General features: G+C 43.4%; 1 protein-coding gene across 1 annotated transcript in view; it reads left to right on the top strand.

Annotated features, from left to right (window-relative positions):
• Positions 1-2,071: 2,071 nt before the first annotated feature.
• The window catches only part of LOC143786374 (gamma-crystallin M1-1), a 46,246-nt gene continuing 26,486 nt past the window's right edge, over positions 2,072-21,831 (top strand). The window contains exons 1-2 of the mRNA XM_077275713.1: positions 2,072-2,144; positions 2,265-2,507. Coding sequence (XP_077131828.1) covers positions 2,136-2,144; positions 2,265-2,507 — 252 coding nt within the window. The 5' untranslated portion in view covers positions 2,072-2,135. The remainder of the gene's footprint in view (positions 2,145-2,264; positions 2,508-21,831) is intronic.

The raw sequence follows: 21,831 nt of genomic DNA on the forward strand, positions 1-21,831 counted from the left end.
GTCCATTCAGGTATAAGGCCATTTGACTGGAGGGTCACAACCTGGCTTTTCCAAACATCTCCATGGAGCCAGGCGATTGACGGTTCTCATTCCTGGTTTTCACAAACGTATCCATAGTTCAGCATTGGTCAATGAAGCAGATATGTATTCTTCCAGCTGGGCCCATGGTTCACAAAGCTGGCATCCTGTAAAATGATAGACCCGTGTCCCTCGTGATGGAGCCATGATGCCTTGGCTGCTGTCCTGTCTTTGGTCCATTGAATGTTTGGATGCCTTGGCTAAATCTCTCTGACTCTTACAGAGGTATGTCACCTCTTTTTATATTTAACAAGTGTCTTTCATTCAGTATTTACAGGTAATGCTGATAAGACCAATTTGCATTGTTTGATTATGTAATCTATTTGCGTAGATTTTCCTCCTCTGCTTTGAAGGCCAACAAACTGGCTGGTATGGGCAATGTATGTATTGTAATGTAATGTATTCATATCAGTAAACTTCATTAGTCATCAATTATAAGAGCAAAATATGTTATATCAAATGTCAACTTACAAGTTAATATTATAGGCTTACACAAGCAAAAGTTTGTTTTTTAACCAACCAGAAAGAAACACAAATTCAAAAGTCAATATATGAATAACAGTCTATTCTTCCTGGCTTGCTAAAAATAGACATCTGGTTAATTAAGATACAATGCTATGTCTCCACAGCGCCCTTAAGGTTTCTGGGCCTCACAGCTGCCGGGAGACCCAGGGGTTGTGAACTCAGGTAGATAAAAATGTGAACATGAGATAATGTTAGTAAGATTACCTCAGTTTTGAGTGGCCAATTCTCACGAGGGCAGCGTGAGTGTCAAACTGATGATGGGTGATGATGCCACTGCTCATCAGTCTGGCACTCGTGCTGATATCATGAGAACCAGCTTCTGTCAGCTGAGTTAACTTTACTGGTGTCACCACAGTTTACTGCAGCCAGGTCTCATGGAGTACAGCTTCAGACCTGGCAGTGGCTGCTGCACCAGTCTATGGAGCTGTGTTCTCTGAATGAGGCTCCATAGACTGGATGAAGAAGATTGGGGTCATCATGGGACCTCAATTTGGATTGCGGGGGACCACTGTGGATTTAGATTTTTACAAATAAAGGATTTTTCTGTGTGTGTTTCTTTTGACTATGAGATTAGTAATGGGGGTGTTTGACAGATGCCTTTCCATTACTAACCCCTGGGATTAATGTCAGCAGGCATTACACTGCTGACATCACACCAAAGCAATCAGGAAAAGCTGAGGCTAAGCACCAGAATTGGCGCATCTAATAGATGTGAGATTTCTGGAGTAATGAGGGCAATATCCATGGCCCTGCCTACCGTATTAATGCCAGCCCTCTGCTGTCTGCTTTGCCTTGGCTGGATACAAAGATAGGAGGGACCCCACATAATTTTTCTTATTTATTAGCAAGTACAGTAAAATGCACAATACGCAAGGCACTGTTTCACTCCCCCATTTGGAACTACATGATGTAGTATATTTTTTTAAAGATTTTTGTATGAACTTGATAAGCATAGTCAGTCTATTGTCAATAGATGTTTAAAAACGTCCAAAATTATGATAATTGTTTTTCAGTAATCATAGAAACGTGACTAAATATCTGAAAACACTAAGCAGCAAACTATAAAACCCCAAATTTGTGTCAGTCTTAAAACTTTAAGCCACGACCTTAGTAACGGGAGTCATATGGCCTCATAGGAAAATACACATCCACTACAAACTGGAGCCACCAGTTGTTGTTTTTTGGGTACATGGTAAACACAGCTTGTATTTGAATGTATGTTGGCTTTAGTGCAGACTGCAGTCCAGGAAAGAATCCCTGTCACACTTCCAATACAGCCGCTGCCAGCGTTTCTGATAGCACAATGCCAGATGTACAGTAATATCAAGTTGACTAAACATTAAGTGAAACTGACAGCCCATTGAAAGCGGAATTAGAGACAAAGACAAAAAAAAGAAATAAATCATGTTACTAAACAGAAACAAACTGCCTTTTGTTCCCTTTTTCTGCAGATACAGCACAGGAGCTGATGAATATAAGGGCTTCCTTTCTATCCAGATATCTGAGGAGTTAAACCAAGCAACAGCTGCACAATGGGAAAGGTAAGCAGTAAGCACAATACTGAGATAGAAATATAGCAATATGGCTTCTGTGTGTACCATTAGGTTACATAGGAGTCTCTGTAATATTGCCTGATTAATTATCTATCCATTCAATATTAGATCACATTTTATGAGGACAGGAACTTCCAGGGCCGCTCCTATGAGTGCAGCAGTGACAATCCTGACCTACAGCCTCACTTCAATGCTTGTAATTCTGTCCGAGTGGAGAATGGCTGCTGGATGCTGTATGAGCGACCCAATTACATGGGGCATCAATATTTTCTGAAAAGTGGGGAGTATCCGGATTATCAGCAGTGGCAAGGAGTCAATGATTCCATCAGATCATGCCGATTAATTTCAGAAGTAAGTTACCTAAAAAAAAATTTTGCTTTTTCATAGTTTAAAATAATACTACCAATATACTGTACTTGTCTTGACAACATGTTCACAAGCAGGATTAAAGAGATAATTTCAGAAGGTTTTTGCTATGTAAATCGGGGAATAGAATGATGTAGGGCACAAGACCCCGACTCAAGAGATGTATCAATTATTAGGCTGAGCGTTGTAGTTTCAATGCAGCGTTTTATCAGCAGGAGATTATCACTACAGGACTAAAGCTCACATAACCAACAGTCCAGCTAATCTGTGTAACCCCGCCCCCACCACTGATGAACAGCTTCTTGACAATGCACAGTGTACACAGGAAGCTGCCAATCAGGGGTGTGGGCTAGGTGTATAAGACTACGGCCTCTTTCCCACTTCCGTCTTATGACGGATGTTTTAAAATGATTGGCAAACGGATGTAACACATCCAGTGACCTGACGAATCCGTTGAATTTGGTAGTACCTGAATTTTCATGCATAAAATTCGAGAGAGAGAGAGACCCATGACGGAGAGCGCAGGACCCGTCGCTGAGCGATTTTCCAACGTGCAAAAAAAATTCCTCCGTACGTTCTCTCAGCACGACGGACCGCTACTTTCCGACGGATCCAGTGCAAGACGGATGAAACGGATGGCCATCCGTCACAATCCGTCGCTAATACAAGTCTATGGGAAAAAACAGAAAATTAGCAGGATCCTGTTTTTTAAAAAAATCGACGGATTTCGACGGGAGGAAAAAGACAGAAGTGTGAAAGAGGCCTTAGCTCTGCCACATCTACATCAAAAAAGGGATTGTATCAAAACTACACCAAGCAGACAAATAGGTAACACATTTCTGGAATCAGGCCTTCTTGCCCCATGTTACACATTTCTGGAATCAGGCCTTCTTGCCCTATGTTACATATTTCTGGAATTACGCCTTCTTGTCCTATGTTACACATTTCTGGAATCAGGCCTTCTTGCCCTATGTTACACATTTCTGGAATCAGGCCTTATTGCCCTATATTACACATTTCTGGAATCAGGCCATCTTGCCCTATGTTACATATTTCTGGAATCAGGCCTTCTTGCCCTATGTTACACATTTCTGGAATCAGGCTTTCTTGCCCTATGTTACACATTTCTGGAATCAGGCCTTCTTGCCCTATGTTACATGCAGCGCCCCAGAGTCCTGGTCGTTGCAGTACTGTAGCTCCGCCACTATGGGGAGCTATGGTGCGTCTGATGGCACTGAAGGAGTTCATCTGATCAGGTATCACAGACACCAATACATTTCACAGTCGGGCCTCCGGGGGGAGCTAAGGGTTCTATTCACTAGGCCACTCCCCACCATAGTGGGTAAACTGGGGGTCAGGCAGGAAGTTAGATCAGAAAGCTGACTGGGTTGGAACCAGGCAACACCTTGTGGCAGAGGGTGTTGAGGGGAAGATACAGTAGGGTCTCTGTCAGGGGTGGGATCCTGACGGAGGCTTGGCAACTTGAGCGAACGTAACGGGACCGTGCCTGCTCCGGGTAGCGGCGGTGCCCAAGGAAGGATTAGAAGCGAGATAGATTGTGCTGAGTGAGAAACGAGATCACGCAAAAGGAGAAATACCAGTAGGAGTCGTGCTGTAAGACCGAAGCAACATCCAACTGAGGCGCACTACCGGTGGCCGGAACGCCGAGGGAGTATCATAACATTCAGCTTCAAGCAATACTCCAAACAGCGGCAGGACAGTCAGTCTAAGGCAGGCTGTCTAACTTTAATCACCTATGCAGTCTTGGGGGGCAACTTGTGGAGAGGGGCGACTCTAGGGTCCCGGAAGAGCTCCGAGCCTACCCGTCAAACGGGTGCCGTCCTAACCGTAACATCAGGGAGGGACGGAGGATTAGCAGAACATCATCTAATCGAGTTGTGAGGGAACTTAAGAAACAGACACAACAGTTGTGGGGACTTTCTGTAAGCACAGCAGGGAAGGACCACAACACCTAGCGCTAGAAGGAAGGCACAGATTTCCACCTGTGAAGAGAACTCTGGAGGTGCCATCGGACCGGCCGGACTTGCGCCGCCTGGTGAACCGTGTTCAGGACTGAGGACCCAGAGATCTTCAGTAAAGAGGTAAAGAGACTGCAACCTGGTGTCCTCGTTATTTACTGCACCACACTACTACAGCATCACCATCTACATCCGTCACATCATTCACTGTGCGCCCCTCGGCAGGGTCACGGACCGGGCTTAGCCACCGTGACAACCCCAGAGCAGAGACTCAGAGGCCCGGTACCGGGTACCCCTCGGCCCTGCGGCAGTGGGGGCGCTACATTACACATTTCTGGAATCAGGCGTTCTTGCCCCATGTTACACATTTCTGGAATCAGGCCTTCTTGCCCCATGTTACACATTTCTGGAATCAGGCCTTCTTGCCCCATGTTACACATTTCTGGAATCAGACCTACTTGCCCTATGTTACACATTTCTGGAATCAGGCCTTCTTGCCCTATGTTACACATTTCTGAAATCAGGCCTTCTTGCCCTATGTTACACATTTCTGGAATCAGGTCTTCTTGCCCCATGCTACACATTTCTGGAATCAGGCCTTCTTGCCCTATGTGACACATTTCTGGAATCAGGCCTTCTTGCCCCATGTTACACATTTCTGGAATCAGGCCTTCTTGCCCCATGTTACACATTTCTGGAATCAGGCCTTCTTGCCCCATGTTACACATTTCTGGAATCAGGCCTTCTTGCCCCATGTTACACATTTCTGGAATCAGGCCTTCTTGCCCTATGTTACACATTTCTGGAATTACGCCTTCTTGTCCTATGTTACACATTTCTGGAATCAGGCCTTCTTGCCCTATGTTACACATTTCTGGAATCAGGCCTTCTTGCCCTATGTTACACATTTCTGGAATCAGGCCTTCTTGCCCCATGTTACACATTTCTGGAATCAGGCCTTCTTGCCCTATATTACACATTTCTGGAATCAGACCTTCTTGCCCTATATTACACATTTCTGGAATCAGGCCTTCTTGCCCTATGTTACACATTTCTGGAATCAGGCATTCTTGCCCTATGTGACACATTTCTGGAATCAGGCCTTCTTGCCCCATGTTACACATTTCTGGAATCAGGCCTTCTTGCCCCATGTTACACATTTCTGGAATCGGGCCTTCTTGCCCATGTTACACATTTCTGGAATCAGGCCTTCTTGCCCCATGTTACACATTTCTGGAATCAGGCCTTCTTGCCCTATGTTACACATTTCTGGAATTACGCCTTCTTGTCCTATGTTACACATTTCTGGAATCAGGCCTTCTTGCCCTATGTTACACATTTCTGGAATCAGGCCTTCTTGCCCTATGTTACACATTTCTGGAATCAGGCCTTATTGCCCTATATTACACATTTCTGGAATCAGGCCATCTTGCCCTATGTTACATATTTCTGGAATCAGGCCTTCTTGCCCTATGTTACACATTTCTGGAATTAGGCGTTCTTGCCCTATGTTACACATTTCTGGAATTACGCCTTCTTGAACTAGGTTACACATTTCTGGAATCAGACCTTCTTGCCCTATGTTACACATTTCTGGAATCAGGCCTTCTTGTCCTATGTTACACATTTCTGGAATAATGTCTTCTTGCCCCATGTTACACATTTCTGGAATCAGGCCTTCTTGCCCTATGTGACACATTTCTGGAATCAGGCCTTCTTGCCCTATGTTACACATTTCTGGAATTGCGCCTTCTTGTCCTATGTTACACATTTCTGGAATCAGGCCTTCTTGCCCTATGTTACACATTTCTGGAATCAGGCATTCTTGCCCTATGTTACACATTTCTGGAATCAGGCCTTCTTGCCCTATATTACACATTTCTGGAATCAGACCTTCTTGCCCTATGTTAAACATTTCTGGAATCAGGCCTTCTTGCCCTATATTACACATTTCTGGAATCAGGCCTTCTTGCCCTATGTTACACATTTCTGGAATCAGGCGTTCTTGCCCTATGTTACACATTTCTGGAATCAGGCATTCTTGCCCTATGTTACACATTTCTGGAATCAGGCCTTCTTGCCCTATATTACACATTTCTGGAATCAGACCTTCTTGCCCTATGTTAAACATTTCTGGAATCAGGCCTTCTTGCCCTATATTACACATTTCTGGAATCAGGCCTTCTTGCCCTATGTTACACATTTCTGGAATCAGGCGTTCTTGCCCTATGTTACACATTTCTGGAATCAGTCCTTCTTGCCCCATGTTACACATTTCTGGAATCAGGCCTTCTTGCCCTATGTTACACATTTCTGGAATCAGATCTTCTTGCCCTATGTTACACATTTCTGGAATCAGGCCTTCTTGCCCTATGTTACACATTTCTGGAATCAGGCCTTCTTGCCCTATGTTACACATTTCTGGAATCAGGCCTTCTTGCCCTATGTTACACATTTCAGGAATCAGACCTTCTTGCCCTATGTTACACATTTCTGGAATCAGGCTTTCTTGCCCTATGTTACACATATCTGGAATCAGGCATTCTTGCCCTATGTTAGACATTTCTGGAATCAGACCTTCTTGCCCCATGTTACACATTTCTGGAATCAGGCGTTCTTGCCCTATGTTACACATTTCTGGAATTACGCCTTCTTGAACTATGTTACACTTTTCTGGAATCAGACCTTCTTGCCCTATGTTACACATTTCTGGAATCACGCCTTCTTGCCCTATATTACACATTTCTGGAATCAGGCCTTCTTGCCCTATGTTACACATTTCTGGAATCAGGCCTTCTTGCCCTATATTACACATTTCTGGAATCAGGCCTTCTTGCCCCATGTTACACATTTCTGGAATCAGGCCTTCTTGCCCTATGTGACACATTTCTGGAATCAGGCCTTCTTGCCCTATGTTACACATTTCTGGAATCAGGCATTCTTGCCCTATGTTACACATTTCTGGAATCAGGCCTTCTTGCCCTATGTTACACATTTCTGGAATCAGGCCTTCTTGTCCTATGTTACACATTTCTGGAATAATGTCTTCTTGCCCCATGTTACACATTTCTGGAATCAGGCCTTCTTGTCCTATGTTACACATTTCTGGAATCAGGCCTTCTTGCCCTATGTTACACATTTCTGGAATCAGGCATTCTTGCCCTATGTTACACATTTCTGGAATCAGGCCTTCTTGCCCTATATTACACATTTCTGGAATCAGACCTTCTTGCCCTATGTTAAACATTTCTGGAATCAGGCCTTCTTGCCCCATGTTACACATTTCTGGAATCAGGCCTTCTTGCCCTATATTACACATTTCTGGAATCAGGCCTTCTTGCCCTATGTTACACATTTCTGGAATCAGGCGTTCTTGCCCTATGTTACACATTTCTGGAATCAGTCCTTCTTGCCCCATGTTACACATTTCTGGAATCAGGCCTTCTTGCCCTATGTTACACATTTCTGGAATCAGACCTTCTTGCCCTATGTTACACATTTCTGGAATCAGGCCTTCTTGCCCTATGTTACACATTTCTGGAATCAGGCCTTCTTGCCCTATGTTACACATTTCTGGAATCAGGCCTTCTTGCCCTATGTTACACATTTCAGGAATCAGACCTTCTTGCCCTATGTTACACATTTCTGGAATAAGGCTTTCTTGCCCTATGTTACACATATCTGGAATCAGGCATTCTTGCCCTATGTTAGACATTTCTGGAATCAGACCTTCTTGCCCCATGTTACACATTTCTGGAATCAGGCGTTCTTGCCCTATGTTACACATTTCTGGAATTACGCCTTCTTGAACTATGTTACACTTTTCTGGAATCAGACCTTCTTGCCCTATGTTACACATTTCTGGAATCAGGCCTTCTTGCCCTATGTTACACATTTCTGGAATCACGCCTTCTTGCCCTATATTACACATTTCTGGAATCAGGCCTTCTTGCCCTATGTTACACATTTCTGGAATCAGGCCTTCTTGCCCTATGTTACACATTTCTGGAATCAGGCCTTCTTGCCCTATGTTACACAATTCTGGAATCAGGCATTCTTGCCCTATTTTACACATTTCTGGAATTACACCTTCTTGAACTATGTTACACATTTCTGGAATCAGACCTTCTTGCCCCATGTTACACATTTCTGGAATCAGGCCTTCTTGCCCTATGTTACGCATTTCTGGAATCAGGCCTTCTTGCCCTATGTTACACATTTCTGGAATCAGGCCTTCTTGCCCCATGTTACACATTTCTGGAATCAGGCGTTCTTGCCCTATGTTACACATTTCTGGAATCAGGCCGTCTTGCCCTATGTTACACATTTCTGGAATCAGGCCTTCTTGCCCCATGTTACACATTTCTGGAATCAGACCTTCTTGCCCTATATTACACATTTATGGAATCAGGCCTTCTTGCCCTATGTTACACATTTCTGGAATCAGGCCTTCTTGCCCTATGGTACACATTTCTGGAATCAGGCCTTCTTGACCTATGTTACACATTTCTGGAATCAGACCTTCTTGCCCTATATTACACATTTCTGGAATCAGACCTTCTTACCCTATGTTACACATTTCTGGAATTACACCTTCTTGAACTATGTTACACATTTCTGGAATCAGACCTTCTTGCCCCATGTTACACATTTCTGGAATCAGGCCTTCTTGCCCTATGTTACGCATTTCTGGAATCAGGCCTTCTTGCCCTATGTTACACATTTCTGGAATCAGGCCTTCTTGCCCCATGTTACACATTTCTGGAATCAGGCGTTCTTGCCCTATGTTACACATTTCTGGAATCAGGCCGTCTTGCCCTATGTTACACATTTCTGGAATCAGGCCTTCTTGCCCCATGTTACACATTTCTGGAATCAGACCTTCTTGCCCTATATTACACATTTATGGAATCAGGCCTTCTTGCCCTATGTTACACATTTCTGGATTCAGGCCTTCTTGCCCTATGTTACACATTTCTGGAATCAGGCCTTCTTGTCCTATGTTACACATTTCTGGAATAATGTCTTCTTGCCCCATGTTACACATTTCTGGAATCAGGCCTTCTTGCCCTATGTGACACATTTCTGGAATCAGGCCTTCTTGCCCTATGTTACACATTTCTGGAATCAGGCATTCTTGCCCTATGTTACACATTTCTGGAATCAGGCCTTCTTGCCCTATGTTACACATTTCTGGAATCAGGCCTTCTTGTCCTATGTTACACATTTCTGGAATAATGTCTTCTTGCCCCATGTTACACATTTCTGGAATCAGGCCTTCTTGTCCTATGTTACACATTTCTGGAATCAGGCCTTCTTGCCCTATGTTACACATTTCTGGAATCAGGCATTCTTGCCCTATGTTACACATTTCTGGAATCAGGCCTTCTTGCCCTATATTACACATTTCTGGAATCAGACCTTCTTGCCCTATGTTAAACATTTCTGGAATCAGGCCTTCTTGCCCCATGTTACACATTTCTGGAATCAGGCCTTCTTGCCCTATATTACACATTTCTGGAATCAGGCCTTCTTGCCCTATGTTACACATTTCTGGAATCAGGCGTTCTTGCCCTATGTTACACATTTCTGGAATCAGTCCTTCTTGCCCCATGTTACACATTTCTGGAATCAGGCCTTCTTGCCCTATGTTACACATTTCTGGAATCAGACCTTCTTGCCCTATGTTACACATTTCTGGAATCAGGCCTTCTTGCCCTATGTTACACATTTCTGGAATCAGGCCTTCTTGCCCTATGTTACACATTTCTGGAATCAGGCCTTCTTGCCCTATGTTACACATTTCAGGAATCAGACCTTCTTGCCCTATGTTACACATTTCTGGAATCAGGCTTTCTTGCCCTATGTTACACATATCTGGAATCAGGCATTCTTGCCCTATGTTAGACATTTCTGGAATCAGACCTTCTTGCCCCATGTTACACATTTCTGGAATCAGGCGTTCTTGCCCTATGTTACACATTTCTGGAATTACGCCTTCTTGAACTATGTTACACTTTTCTGGAATCAGACCTTCTTGCCCTATGTTACACATTTCTGGAATCAGGCCTTCTTGCCCTATGTTACACATTTCTGGAATCACGCCTTCTTGCCCTATATTACACATTTCTGGAATCAGGCCTTCTTGCCCTATGTTACACATTTCTGGAATCAGGCCTTCTTGCCCTATGTTACACATTTCTGGAATCAGGCCTTCTTGCCCTATGTTACACAATTCTGGAATCAGGCATTCTTGCCCTATTTTACACATTTCTGGAATTACACCTTCTTGAACTATGTTACACATTTCTGGAATCAGACCTTCTTGCCCCATGTTACACATTTCTGGAATCAGGCCTTCTTGCCCTATGTTACGCATTTCTGGAATCAGGCCTTCTTGCCCCATGTTACACATTTCTGGAATCAGGCGTTCTTGCCCTATGTTACACATTTCTGGAATCAGGCCGTCTTGCCCTATGTTACACATTTCTGGAATCAGGCCTTCTTGCCCTATGTTACACATTTCTGGAATCACGCCTTCTTGCCCTATATTACACATTTCTGGAATCAGGCCTTCTTGCCCTATGTTACACATTTCTGGAATCAGGCCTTCTTGCCCTATGTTACACATTTCTGGAATCAGGCCTTCTTGCCCTATGTTACACAATTCTGGAATCAGGCATTCTTGCCCTATTTTACACATTTCTGGAATTACACCTTCTTGAACTATGTTACACATTTCTGGAATCAGACCTTCTTGCCCCATGTTACACATTTCTGGAATCAGGCCTTCTTGCCCTATGTTACGCATTTCTGGAATCAGGCCTTCTTGCCCTATGTTACACATTTCTGGAATCAGGCCTTCTTGCCCCATGTTACACATTTCTGGAATCAGGCGTTCTTGCCCTATGTTACACATTTCTGGAATCAGGCCGTCTTGCCCTATGTTACACATTTCTGGAATCAGGCCTTCTTGCCCCATGTTACACATTTCTGGAATCAGACCTTCTTGCCCTATATTACACATTTATGGAATCAGGCCTTCTTGCCCTATGTTACACATTTCTGGAATCAGGCCTTCTTGCCCTATGGTACACATTTCTGGAATCAGGCCTTCTTGACCTATGTTACACATTTCTGGAATCAGACCTTCTTGCCCTATATTACACATTTCTGGAATCAGACCTTCTTACCCTATGTTACACATTTCTGGAATTACACCTTCTTGAACTATGTTACACATTTCTGGAATCAGACCTTCTTGCCCCATGTTACACATTTCTGGAATCAGGCCTTCTTGCCCTATGTTACGCATTTCTGGAATCAGGCCTTCTTGCCCTATGTTACACATTTCTGGAATCAGGCCTTCTTGCCCCATGTTACACATTTCTGGAATCAGGCGTTCTTGCCCTATGTTACACATTTCTGGAATCAGGCCGTCTTGCCCTATGTTACACATTTCTGGAATCAGGCCTTCTTGCCCCATGTTACACATTTCTGGAATCAGACCTTCTTGCCCTATATTACACATTTATGGAATCAGGCCTTCTTGCCCTATGTTACACATTTCTGGATTCAGGCCTTCTTGCCCTATGTTACACATTTCTGGAATCAGGCCTTCTTGTCCTATGTTACACATTTCTGGAATAATGTCTTCTTGCCCCATGTTACACATTTCTGGAATCAGGCCTTCTTGCCCTATGTGACACATTTCTGGAATCAGGCCTTCTTGCCCTATGTTACACATTTCTGGAATCAGGCATTCTTGCCCTATGTTACACATTTCTGGAATCAGGCCTTCTTGCCCTATGTTACACATTTCTGGAATCAGGCCTTCTTGTCCTATGTTACACATTTCTGGAATAATGTCTTCTTGCCCCATGTTACACATTTCTGGAATCAGGCCTTCTTGTCCTATGTTACACATTTCTGGAATCAGGCCTTCTTGCCCTATGTTACACATTTCTGGAATCAGGCATTCTTGCCCTATGTTACACATTTCTGGAATCAGGCCTTCTTGCCCTATATTACACATTTCTGGAATCAGACCTTCTTGCCCTATGTTAAACATTTCTGGAATCAGGCCTTCTTGCCCCATGTTACACATTTCTGGAATCAGGCCTTCTTGCCCTATATTACACATTTCTGGAATCAGGCCTTCTTGCCCTATGTTACACATTTCTGGAATCAGGCGTTCTTGCCCTATGTTACACATTTCTGGAATCAGTCCTTCTTGCCCCATGTTACACATTTCTGGAATCAGGCCTTCTTGCCCTATGTTACACATTTCTGGAATCAGACCTTCTTGCCCTATGTTACACATTTCTGGAATCAGGCCTTCTTGCCCTATGTTACACATTTCTGGAATCAGGCCTTCTTGCCCTATGTTACACATTTCTGGAATCAGGCCTTCTTGCCCTATGTTACACATTTCAGGAATCAGACCTTCTTGCCCTATGTTACACATTTCTGGAATCAGGCTTTCTTGCCCTATGTTACACATATCTGGAATCAGGCATTCTTGCCCTATGTTAGACATTTCTGGAATCAGACCTTCTTGCCCCATGTTACACATTTCTGGAATCAGGCGTTCTTGCCCTATGTTACACATTTCTGGAATTACGCCTTCTTGAACTATGTTACACTTTTCTGGAATCAGACCTTCTTGCCCTATGTTACACATTTCTGGAATCAGGCCTTCTTGCCCTATGTTACACATTTCTGGAATCACGCCTTCTTGCCCTATATTACACATTTCTGGAATCAGGCCTTCTTGCCCTATGTTACACATTTCTGGAATCAGGCCTTCTTGCCCTATGTTACACATTTCTGGAATCAGGCCTTCTTGCCCTATGTTACACAATTCTGGAATCAGGCATTCTTGCCCTATTTTACACATTTCTGGAATTACACCTTCTTGAACTATGTTACACATTTCTGGAATCAGACCTTCTTGCCCCATGTTACACATTTCTGGAATCAGGCCTTCTTGCCCTATGTTACGCATTTCTGGAATCAGGCCTTCTTGCCCCATGTTACACATTTCTGGAATCAGGCGTTCTTGCCCTATGTTACACATTTCTGGAATCAGGCCGTCTTGCCCTATGTTACACATTTCTGGAATCAGGCCTTCTTGCCCCATGTTACACATTTCTGGAATCAGACCTTCTTGCCCTATATTACACATTTATGGAATCAGGCCTTCTTGCCCTATGTTACACATTTCTGGAATCAGGCCTTCTTGCCCTATGGTACACATTTCTGGAATCAGGCCTTCTTGACCTATGTTACACATTTCTGGAATCAGACCTTCTTGCCCTATATTACACATTTCTGGAATCAGACCTTCTTACCCTATGTTACACATTTCTGGAATTAAGCCTTCTTGACCTACACTGTGTTCCAAATTATTATGCAAATTGGATTTCAGTGTCGTAAAGATTTAATTGTTTTGTTTTTCAAATAAACTCATGGATGGCATTGTGTCTCAGGGCTCAATGGATCACTGAAATCAATCTGAAACACATGTGATAATTAGTTTTCCAGGTGATTCTAATTAAAGGAAATCTACTTAAAAAAGATTTTCCACATTATTAAGCAGGTCACAGGTTTCAAGCAATATGGGAAATAAAAAGGATCTCTCTCTTGCTGAAAAGCATCAAATAGTGCAATGCCTTGGTCAAGGGATGAAAACAATAGATATTTCCCGAAAACTTAAGCGTGATCATCATACTGTGAAGAGATTTGTGGCTGAATCTGTGCACAGACGAGTTTGTGCTGATAAAGGTAAAATGAGGAAGGTTTTTGCCAGTCAAGTTAATCGGATTAACAGAGCAGCTGTTAAAAAGCCATTACAAACCAGCAAACAGGTATTTGAAGCTGCTGGTGCCTCTGTAGTCCCTCGAACTTCAAGGTGTAGGATCCTTCAAAGGCTTGCTGTGGTGCATAGACCTACTATTCGGCCACCCCTTAACAGTGTTCACAAGCAGAAACGGTTGCAGTGGGCCCAGACATACATGAAGACTAATTTTCCAACAGTCTTGTTTACTGATGAGTGTCGAGCAACTGTGGATGGTCCAGATGGATGGAGTAGTGGATGGCCACCATGTCCCAACAAGGCTGCGACGTCAGCAAGGAATGGAGGAGTCATGTTTTGGGCCGGAATCATGGGGAAACAGCTGGTAGGGCCCTTTAAGGTTCCTAAAGGTGTGAAAATAACCTCTGCAAAGTACATAAGGTTTCTGACTGACAACTTTCTTCCATGGTATAAAAAGGAGAAACGTGCCTTCAGGAGCAAAATCTTCTTCATGCATGACAACGCACCATCTGATGCTGTAAAGAATACCTCTGAGTCATTGGCTGCTATGGGAATAAAAGGAGATAAACTCATGGTGTGGCCACCATCTTCCCCTGACCTCAACCCTATAGAGAACCTTTGGAGTATCATCAAGCAAAAGATCTCTGAGGGTGGGAGGCAGTTCACACCAAAACAGCAGCTCTGGGAGGCAATTCTGACTTCACGCAAAGAAATACAAGCAGAAACTCTCCAAAAACTCACAAGTTCAATGGATGCAAGAATTGTGAAGGTGACATCAAAGAAGGGCTCCTATGTTAACATGTAACTTGGCCTGTTAGGATGTTTTGGAGTTAAATAGCTTTTTTGTTCAGTGAATGTGACCTCCTAATGCCGCAAATTCCACAAATGAGCATTTTCAGTTCTTTAAAACATATCAAATGTTTAGAAATTCTACTCTGCCTAATAATTTGGAACAGTGCATTTTGAGTTTTTATTCATTTTGGAGATTATACTGTTATCATTGGGAGGTTTCTCAATAAAATTCAATGTATAATCTAACGGGTGATGACTTTTATTAGACTGACTGTCATTTGCCCCGACCTTTTAGGAAAATCTGAGAAAAATGTAATTTGCATAATAATTTGGAACATAGTGTATGTTACACATTTCTGGAATCAGGCCTTCTTGCCCCATTTTACACATTTCTGGAATCAGGCCTTCTTGCCCTATGTTACACATTTCTGGAATCAGGCCTTCTTGCCCTATGTTACACATTTCTGGAATCAGGCCTTCTTGCCCTATGTTACACATTTCTGGAATCAGGCGTTCTTGCCCTATGGTACACATTTCTGGAATTACGCCTTCTTGTCCTATGTTACACATTTCTGGAATCAGGCGTTCTTGCCCTATGTTACACATTTCTGGAATCAGGCCTTCTTGCCCTATGTTACACATTTCTGGAATCAGGCCTTCTTGCCCTATGTTACACATTTCTGGAATCAGGCCTTCTTGCCCTATGTTACACATTTCTGGAATCAGACCTTCTTGCCCTATGTTACACATTTCTGGAATCAGGCTTTCTTGCCCTATGTTACACATATCTGGAATCAGCCATTCTTGCCCTATGTTAGACATTTCTGGAATCAGACCTTCTTGCCCCATGTTACACATTTCTGGAATCAGGCGTTCTTGCCCTATGTTACACATTTCTGGAATTACGCCTTCTTGAACTATGTTACACATTTCTGGAATCAGACCTTCTTGCCCTATGTTACACATTTCTGGCATCAGGCCTTCTTGCCCCATGCTACACATTTCTGGAATCAGGCCTTCTTGCCCCATGTTACACATTTCTGGAATCAGACCATTTTGCCCTATGTTACAAATTTCTGGAATCAGGCCTTCTTGCCCTATGTTACACATTTCTGGAATCAGGCCTTCTTGCCCTATGTTACACATTTCTGGAATCAGGCCTTCTTGCCCCATGTTACACATTTCTGGAATCAGGCCTTCTTGCCCTATGTTACACATTTCTGGAATCAGGCCTTCTTGCCCTATGTTACACATTTCTGGAATCAGGCCTTCTTGCCCTATGTTACACATTTCTGGAATCAGGCCTTCTTGCCCTATGTTACACATTTCTGGAATCAGGCGTTCTTGCCCTATGTTACACATTTCTGGAATCAGGCCTTCTTGACCTATGTTACACATTTCTGGAATCATTCCTTCTTGCCCCATGTTACACATTTCTGGAATCAGGCGTTCTTGCCCTATGTTACACATTTCTGGAATCATGCCTTCTTGCCCTATGTGACACATTTCTGGAATCAGGCCTTCTTGCCCCATGTTACACATTTCTGGAATCAGACCTTCTTGCCCTATATTACACATTTATGGAATCAGGCCTTCTTGCCCTATGTTACACATTTCTGGAATCAGGCCTTCTTGCCCTATGTTACACATTTCTGGAATCAGGCCTTCTTGCCCTATGTTACACATTTCTGGAATCAGACCTTCTTGCCCTATATTACACATTTCTGGAATCAGGCCTTCTAGTCCTATGTTACACATTTCTGGCACCAGGCCTTCTTGCCCCATGTTACACATTTCTGGAATCAGGCCTTCTTGCCCTATGTTACACATTTCTGGAATCAGGCCTTCTTGCTCCTTGTTACACATTTCTGGAATCAGGCCTTCTTGCCCCATGTTACACATTTCTGGAATCAGACCTTCTTGCCCTATGTTACACAATTCTGGAATCAGGACTTCTTCCCCTATGTTACACATTTCTGGAATCAGACCTTCTTGCCTTATGTTACACATTTCTGGAATCAGGCCTTCTTGCCCTATGTTACACATTTCTGGAATCAGGCCTTCTTGCCCTATGTTACACAATTCTGGAATCAGGACTTCTTCCCCTATGTTACACATTTATGGAATCAGGCCTTCTTGCTCCTTGTTACACATTTCTGGAATCAGGCCTTCTTGCCCCATGTTACACATTTCTGGAATCAGGCCTCCTTGTCCTATGTTACACATTTCTGGAATCAGACCTTCTTGCCCTATGTTACACATTTCTGGAATCAGGCCTTCTTGCCCTATGTTACACTTTTCTGGAATCAGGCCTTCTTGCCCTATGTTACACATTTCTGGAATCAGGCCTTCTTGCCCTATATTACACATTTCTGGAATCAGGCCTTCTTGCCCTATGTTACACATTTCTGGAATCAGGCCTTCTTGCCCTATGTTACACATTTCTGAAATCAGGCCTTCTTGCCCTATGTTACACATTTCTGGAATCAGGCGTTCTTGCCCTATGTTACACATTTCTGGAATTACACCTTCTTGAACTATGTTACACGTTTCTGGAATCAGGCCTTCTTGCCCTATGTTACACATTTCTGAAATCAGGCCTTCTTGCCCTATGTTACACATTTCTGGAATCAGGCCTTCTTGCCCTATGTTAGACATTTCTGGAATCAGGCCTTCTTGCCCCATGTTACACATTTCTGGAATCAGGCCTTCTTGCCCCATGTTACACATTTCTGGAATCAGGCCTTCTTGCCCTATGTTACACATTTCTGGAATTACGCCTTCTTGTCCTATGTTACACATTTCTGGAATCAGACCTTCTTGCCTTATGTTACACATTTCTGGAATCAGGCCTTCTTGCCCTATGTGACACATTTCTGGAATCAGGCCTTCTTGCCCTATGTTACACATTTCTGGAATTAGGCCTTCTTGCCCTATGTTACACATTTCTGGAATCAGGCCTTCTTGCCCTATGTTGCACATTTCTGGAATCAGGCCTTCTTGCCCCTATGTTACACATTTCTGGAATTACGCCTTCTTGTCCTATGTTACACATTTCTGGAATCAGACATTCTTGCCTTATGTTACACATTTCTGGAATCAGGCCTTCTTGCCCTATGTGACACATTTCTGGAATCAGGCCTTCTTGCCCTATCTTACACATTTCTGGAATCAGGCCTTCTGGCCCCATGTTACACATTTCTGGAATCAGGCCTTCTTGCCCTATGTTACACATTTCTGGAATCAGGCCTTCTTGCCCTATGTTAAACATTTCTGGAATCAGGCGTTCTTGCCCTATGTTACACATTTCTGGAATTACGCCTTCTTGCCCCATGTTACACATTTCTGGAATCAGGCCTTCTTGCCCTATGTTACACATTTCTGGAATTACGCCTTCTTGTCCTATGTTACACATTTCTGGAATCAGGCCTTCTAGCCCTATGTTACACATTTCTGGAATCAGGCCTTCTAGTCCTATGTTACACATTTCTGGCATCAGGCCTTCTTGCCCCATGTTACACATTTCTGGAATCAGGCCTTCTTGCCCTATGTTACACATTTCTGGAATCAGGCCTTCTTGCTCCTTGTTACACATTTCTGGAATCAGGCCTTCTTGCCCCATGTTACACATTTCTGGAATCAGGCCTTCTTGCCCTATGGTACACATTTGTGGAATCAGGCCTTCTTGCCCTATGCTACACATTTCTGGAATCAGGCCTTCTTGCCCTATGTTACACATTTCTGGAATTACGCCTTCTTGTCCTATGTTACACATTTCTGGAATCAGACCTTCTTGCCTTATGTTACACATTTCTGGAATCAGGGCTTCTTGCCCTATGTGACACATTTCTGGAATCAGGCCTTCTTGCCCTATCTTACACATTTCTGGAATCAGGCCTTCTGGCCCCATGTTACACATTTCTGGAATCAGGCCTTCTTGCCCCATGTTACACATTTCTGGAATCAGGCCTTCTTGCCCTATGTTAAACATTTCTGGAATCAGGCGTTCTTGCCCTATGTTACACATTTCTGGAATTACGCCTTCTTGCCCCATGTTACACATTTCTGGAATCAGGCCTTCTTGCCCTATGTTACACATTTCTGGAATCAGGCCTTCTTGCCCTATGTTACACATTTCTGGAATCAGGCCTTCTTGCCCTATGTTACACATTTCTGGAATTACGCCTTCTTGCCCCATGTTACACATTTCTGGAATTACGCCTTCTTGCCCTATGTTACACATTTCTGGAATCAGGCCTTCTTGCCCTATGTTACACATTTCTGGAATCAGGCCTTCTTGCCCTATGTTACACATTTCTGGAATCAGGCCTTCTTGCCCTATGTTACACATATCTGGAATCAGACCTTCTTGCCCTATGTTACACATTTCTGGAATCAGGCTTTCTTGCCCTAGGTTACACATATCTGGAATCAGGCATTCTTGCCCTATGTTAGACATTTTTGGAATCAGACCTTCTTGCCCCATGTTACACATTTCTGGAATCAGGCGTTCTTGCCCTATGTTACACATTTCTGGAATCAGGCCTTCTTGCCCTATGTTACACATTTCTGGAATCAGGCCTTCTTGCCCTATGTTACACATTTCTGGAATCAGGCCTTCTTGCCCCATGTTACACATTTCTGGAATCAGGCCTTCTTGCCCCATGTTACACATTTCTGGAATCAGGCCGTCTTGCCCTATGTTACACATTTCTGGAATCAAGCCTTCTTGCCCCATGTTACACATTTCTGGAATCAGACCTTCTTGCCCTATATTACACATTTTTGGAATCAGGCCTTCTTGCCCTATGTTACACATTTCTGGAATCAGGCCTTCTTGCCCTATGTTACACATTTCTGGAATCAGGCCTTCTTGACCTATGTTACACATTTCTGGAATCCGACCTTCTTGCCCTATATTACACATTTCTGGAATCAGGCCTTCTAGTCCTATATTACACATTTCTGGCATCAGGCCTTCTTGCCCCATGCTACACATTTCTGGAATCAGGCCTTCTTGCCCCATGTTACACATTTCTGGAATCAGACCATTTTGCCCTATGTTACAAATTTCTGGAATCAGGCCTTCTTGCCCTATGTTACACATTTCTGGAATCAGGCCTTCTTGCCCTATGTTACACATTTCTGGAATCAGGCCTTCTTGCCCTATGTTACACATTTCTGGAATCAGGCCTTCTTGCCCTATGTTCCACATTTCTGGAATTAAGCCTTCTTGACCTATGTTACACATTTCTGGAATCAGGCCTTCTTGCCCCATTTTACACATTTCTGGAATCAGGCCTTCTTGCCCCATGTTACACATTTCTGGAATTAGGCCTTCTTGCCCTATGTTACACATTTCTGGAATCAGGCCTTCTTGCCCTATGTTACACATTTCTGGAATCAGGCCTTCTTGCCCTATGTTACACATTTCTGGAATTACGCCTTCTTGTCCTATGTTACACATTTCTGGAATCAGACCTTCTTGCCTTATGTTACACATTTCTGGAATCAGGCCTTCTTGCCCTATGTGACACATTTCTGGAATCAGGCCTTCTTGCCCTATCTTACACATTTTTGGAATCAGGCCTTCTGGCCCCATGTTACACATTTCTGGAATCAGGCCTTCTTGCCCTATGTTACACATTTCTGGAATCAGGCCTTCTTGCCCTATGTTAAACATTTCTGGAATCAGGCGTTCTTGCCCTATGTTACACATTTCTGGAATTACGCCTTCTTGTCCTATGTTACACATTTCTGGAATCAGGTCTTCTTGCCCTATGTTACACATTTCTGGAATCAGGCCTTCTTGACCTATGTTACACATTTCTGGAATCATTCCTTCTTGCCCCATGTTACACATTTCTGGAATCAGGCGTTCTTGCCCTATGTTACACATTTCTGGAATCATGCCTTCTTGCCCTATGTGACACATTTCTGGAATCAGGCCTTCTTGCCCCATGTTACACATTTCTGGAATCAGACCTTCTTGCCCTATATTACACATTTATGGAATCAGGCCTTCTTGCCCTATGTTACACATTTCTGGAATCAGGCCTTCTTGCCCTATGTTACACATTTCTGGAATCAGGCCTTCTTGCCCTATGTTACACATTTCTGGAATCAGACCTTCTTGCCCTATATTACACATTTCTGGAATCAGGCCTTCTAGTCCTATGTTACACATTTCTGGCACCAGGCCTTCTTGCCCCATGTTACACATTTCTGGAATCAGGCCTTCTTGCCCTATGTTACACATTTCTGGAATCAGGCCTTCTTGCTCCTTGTTACACATTTCTGGAATCAGGCCTTCTTGCCCCATGTTACACATTTCTGGAATCAGACCTTCTTGCCCTATGTTACACAATTCTGGAATCAGGACTTCTTCCCCTATGTTACACATTTCTGGAATCAGACCTTCTTGCCTTATGTTACACATTTCTGGAATCAGGCCTTCTTGCCCTATGTTACACATTTCTGGAATCAGGCCTTCTTGCCCTATGTTACACAATTCTGGAATCAGGACTTCTTCCCCTATGTTACACATTTATGGAATCAGGCCTTCTTGCTCCTTGTTACACATTTCTGGAATCAGGCCTTCTTGCCCCATGTTACACATTTCTGGAATCAGGCCTCCTTGTCCTATGTTACACATTTCTGGAATCAGACCTTCTTGCCCTATGTTACACATTTCTGGAATCAGGCCTTCTTGCCCTATGTT

The sequence above is a fragment of the Ranitomeya variabilis genome, chromosome 7 (assembly GCF_051348905.1).
Source record: "Ranitomeya variabilis isolate aRanVar5 chromosome 7, aRanVar5.hap1, whole genome shotgun sequence".
Classification (NCBI taxonomy): Eukaryota; Metazoa; Chordata; class Amphibia; order Anura; family Dendrobatidae; genus Ranitomeya; species Ranitomeya variabilis.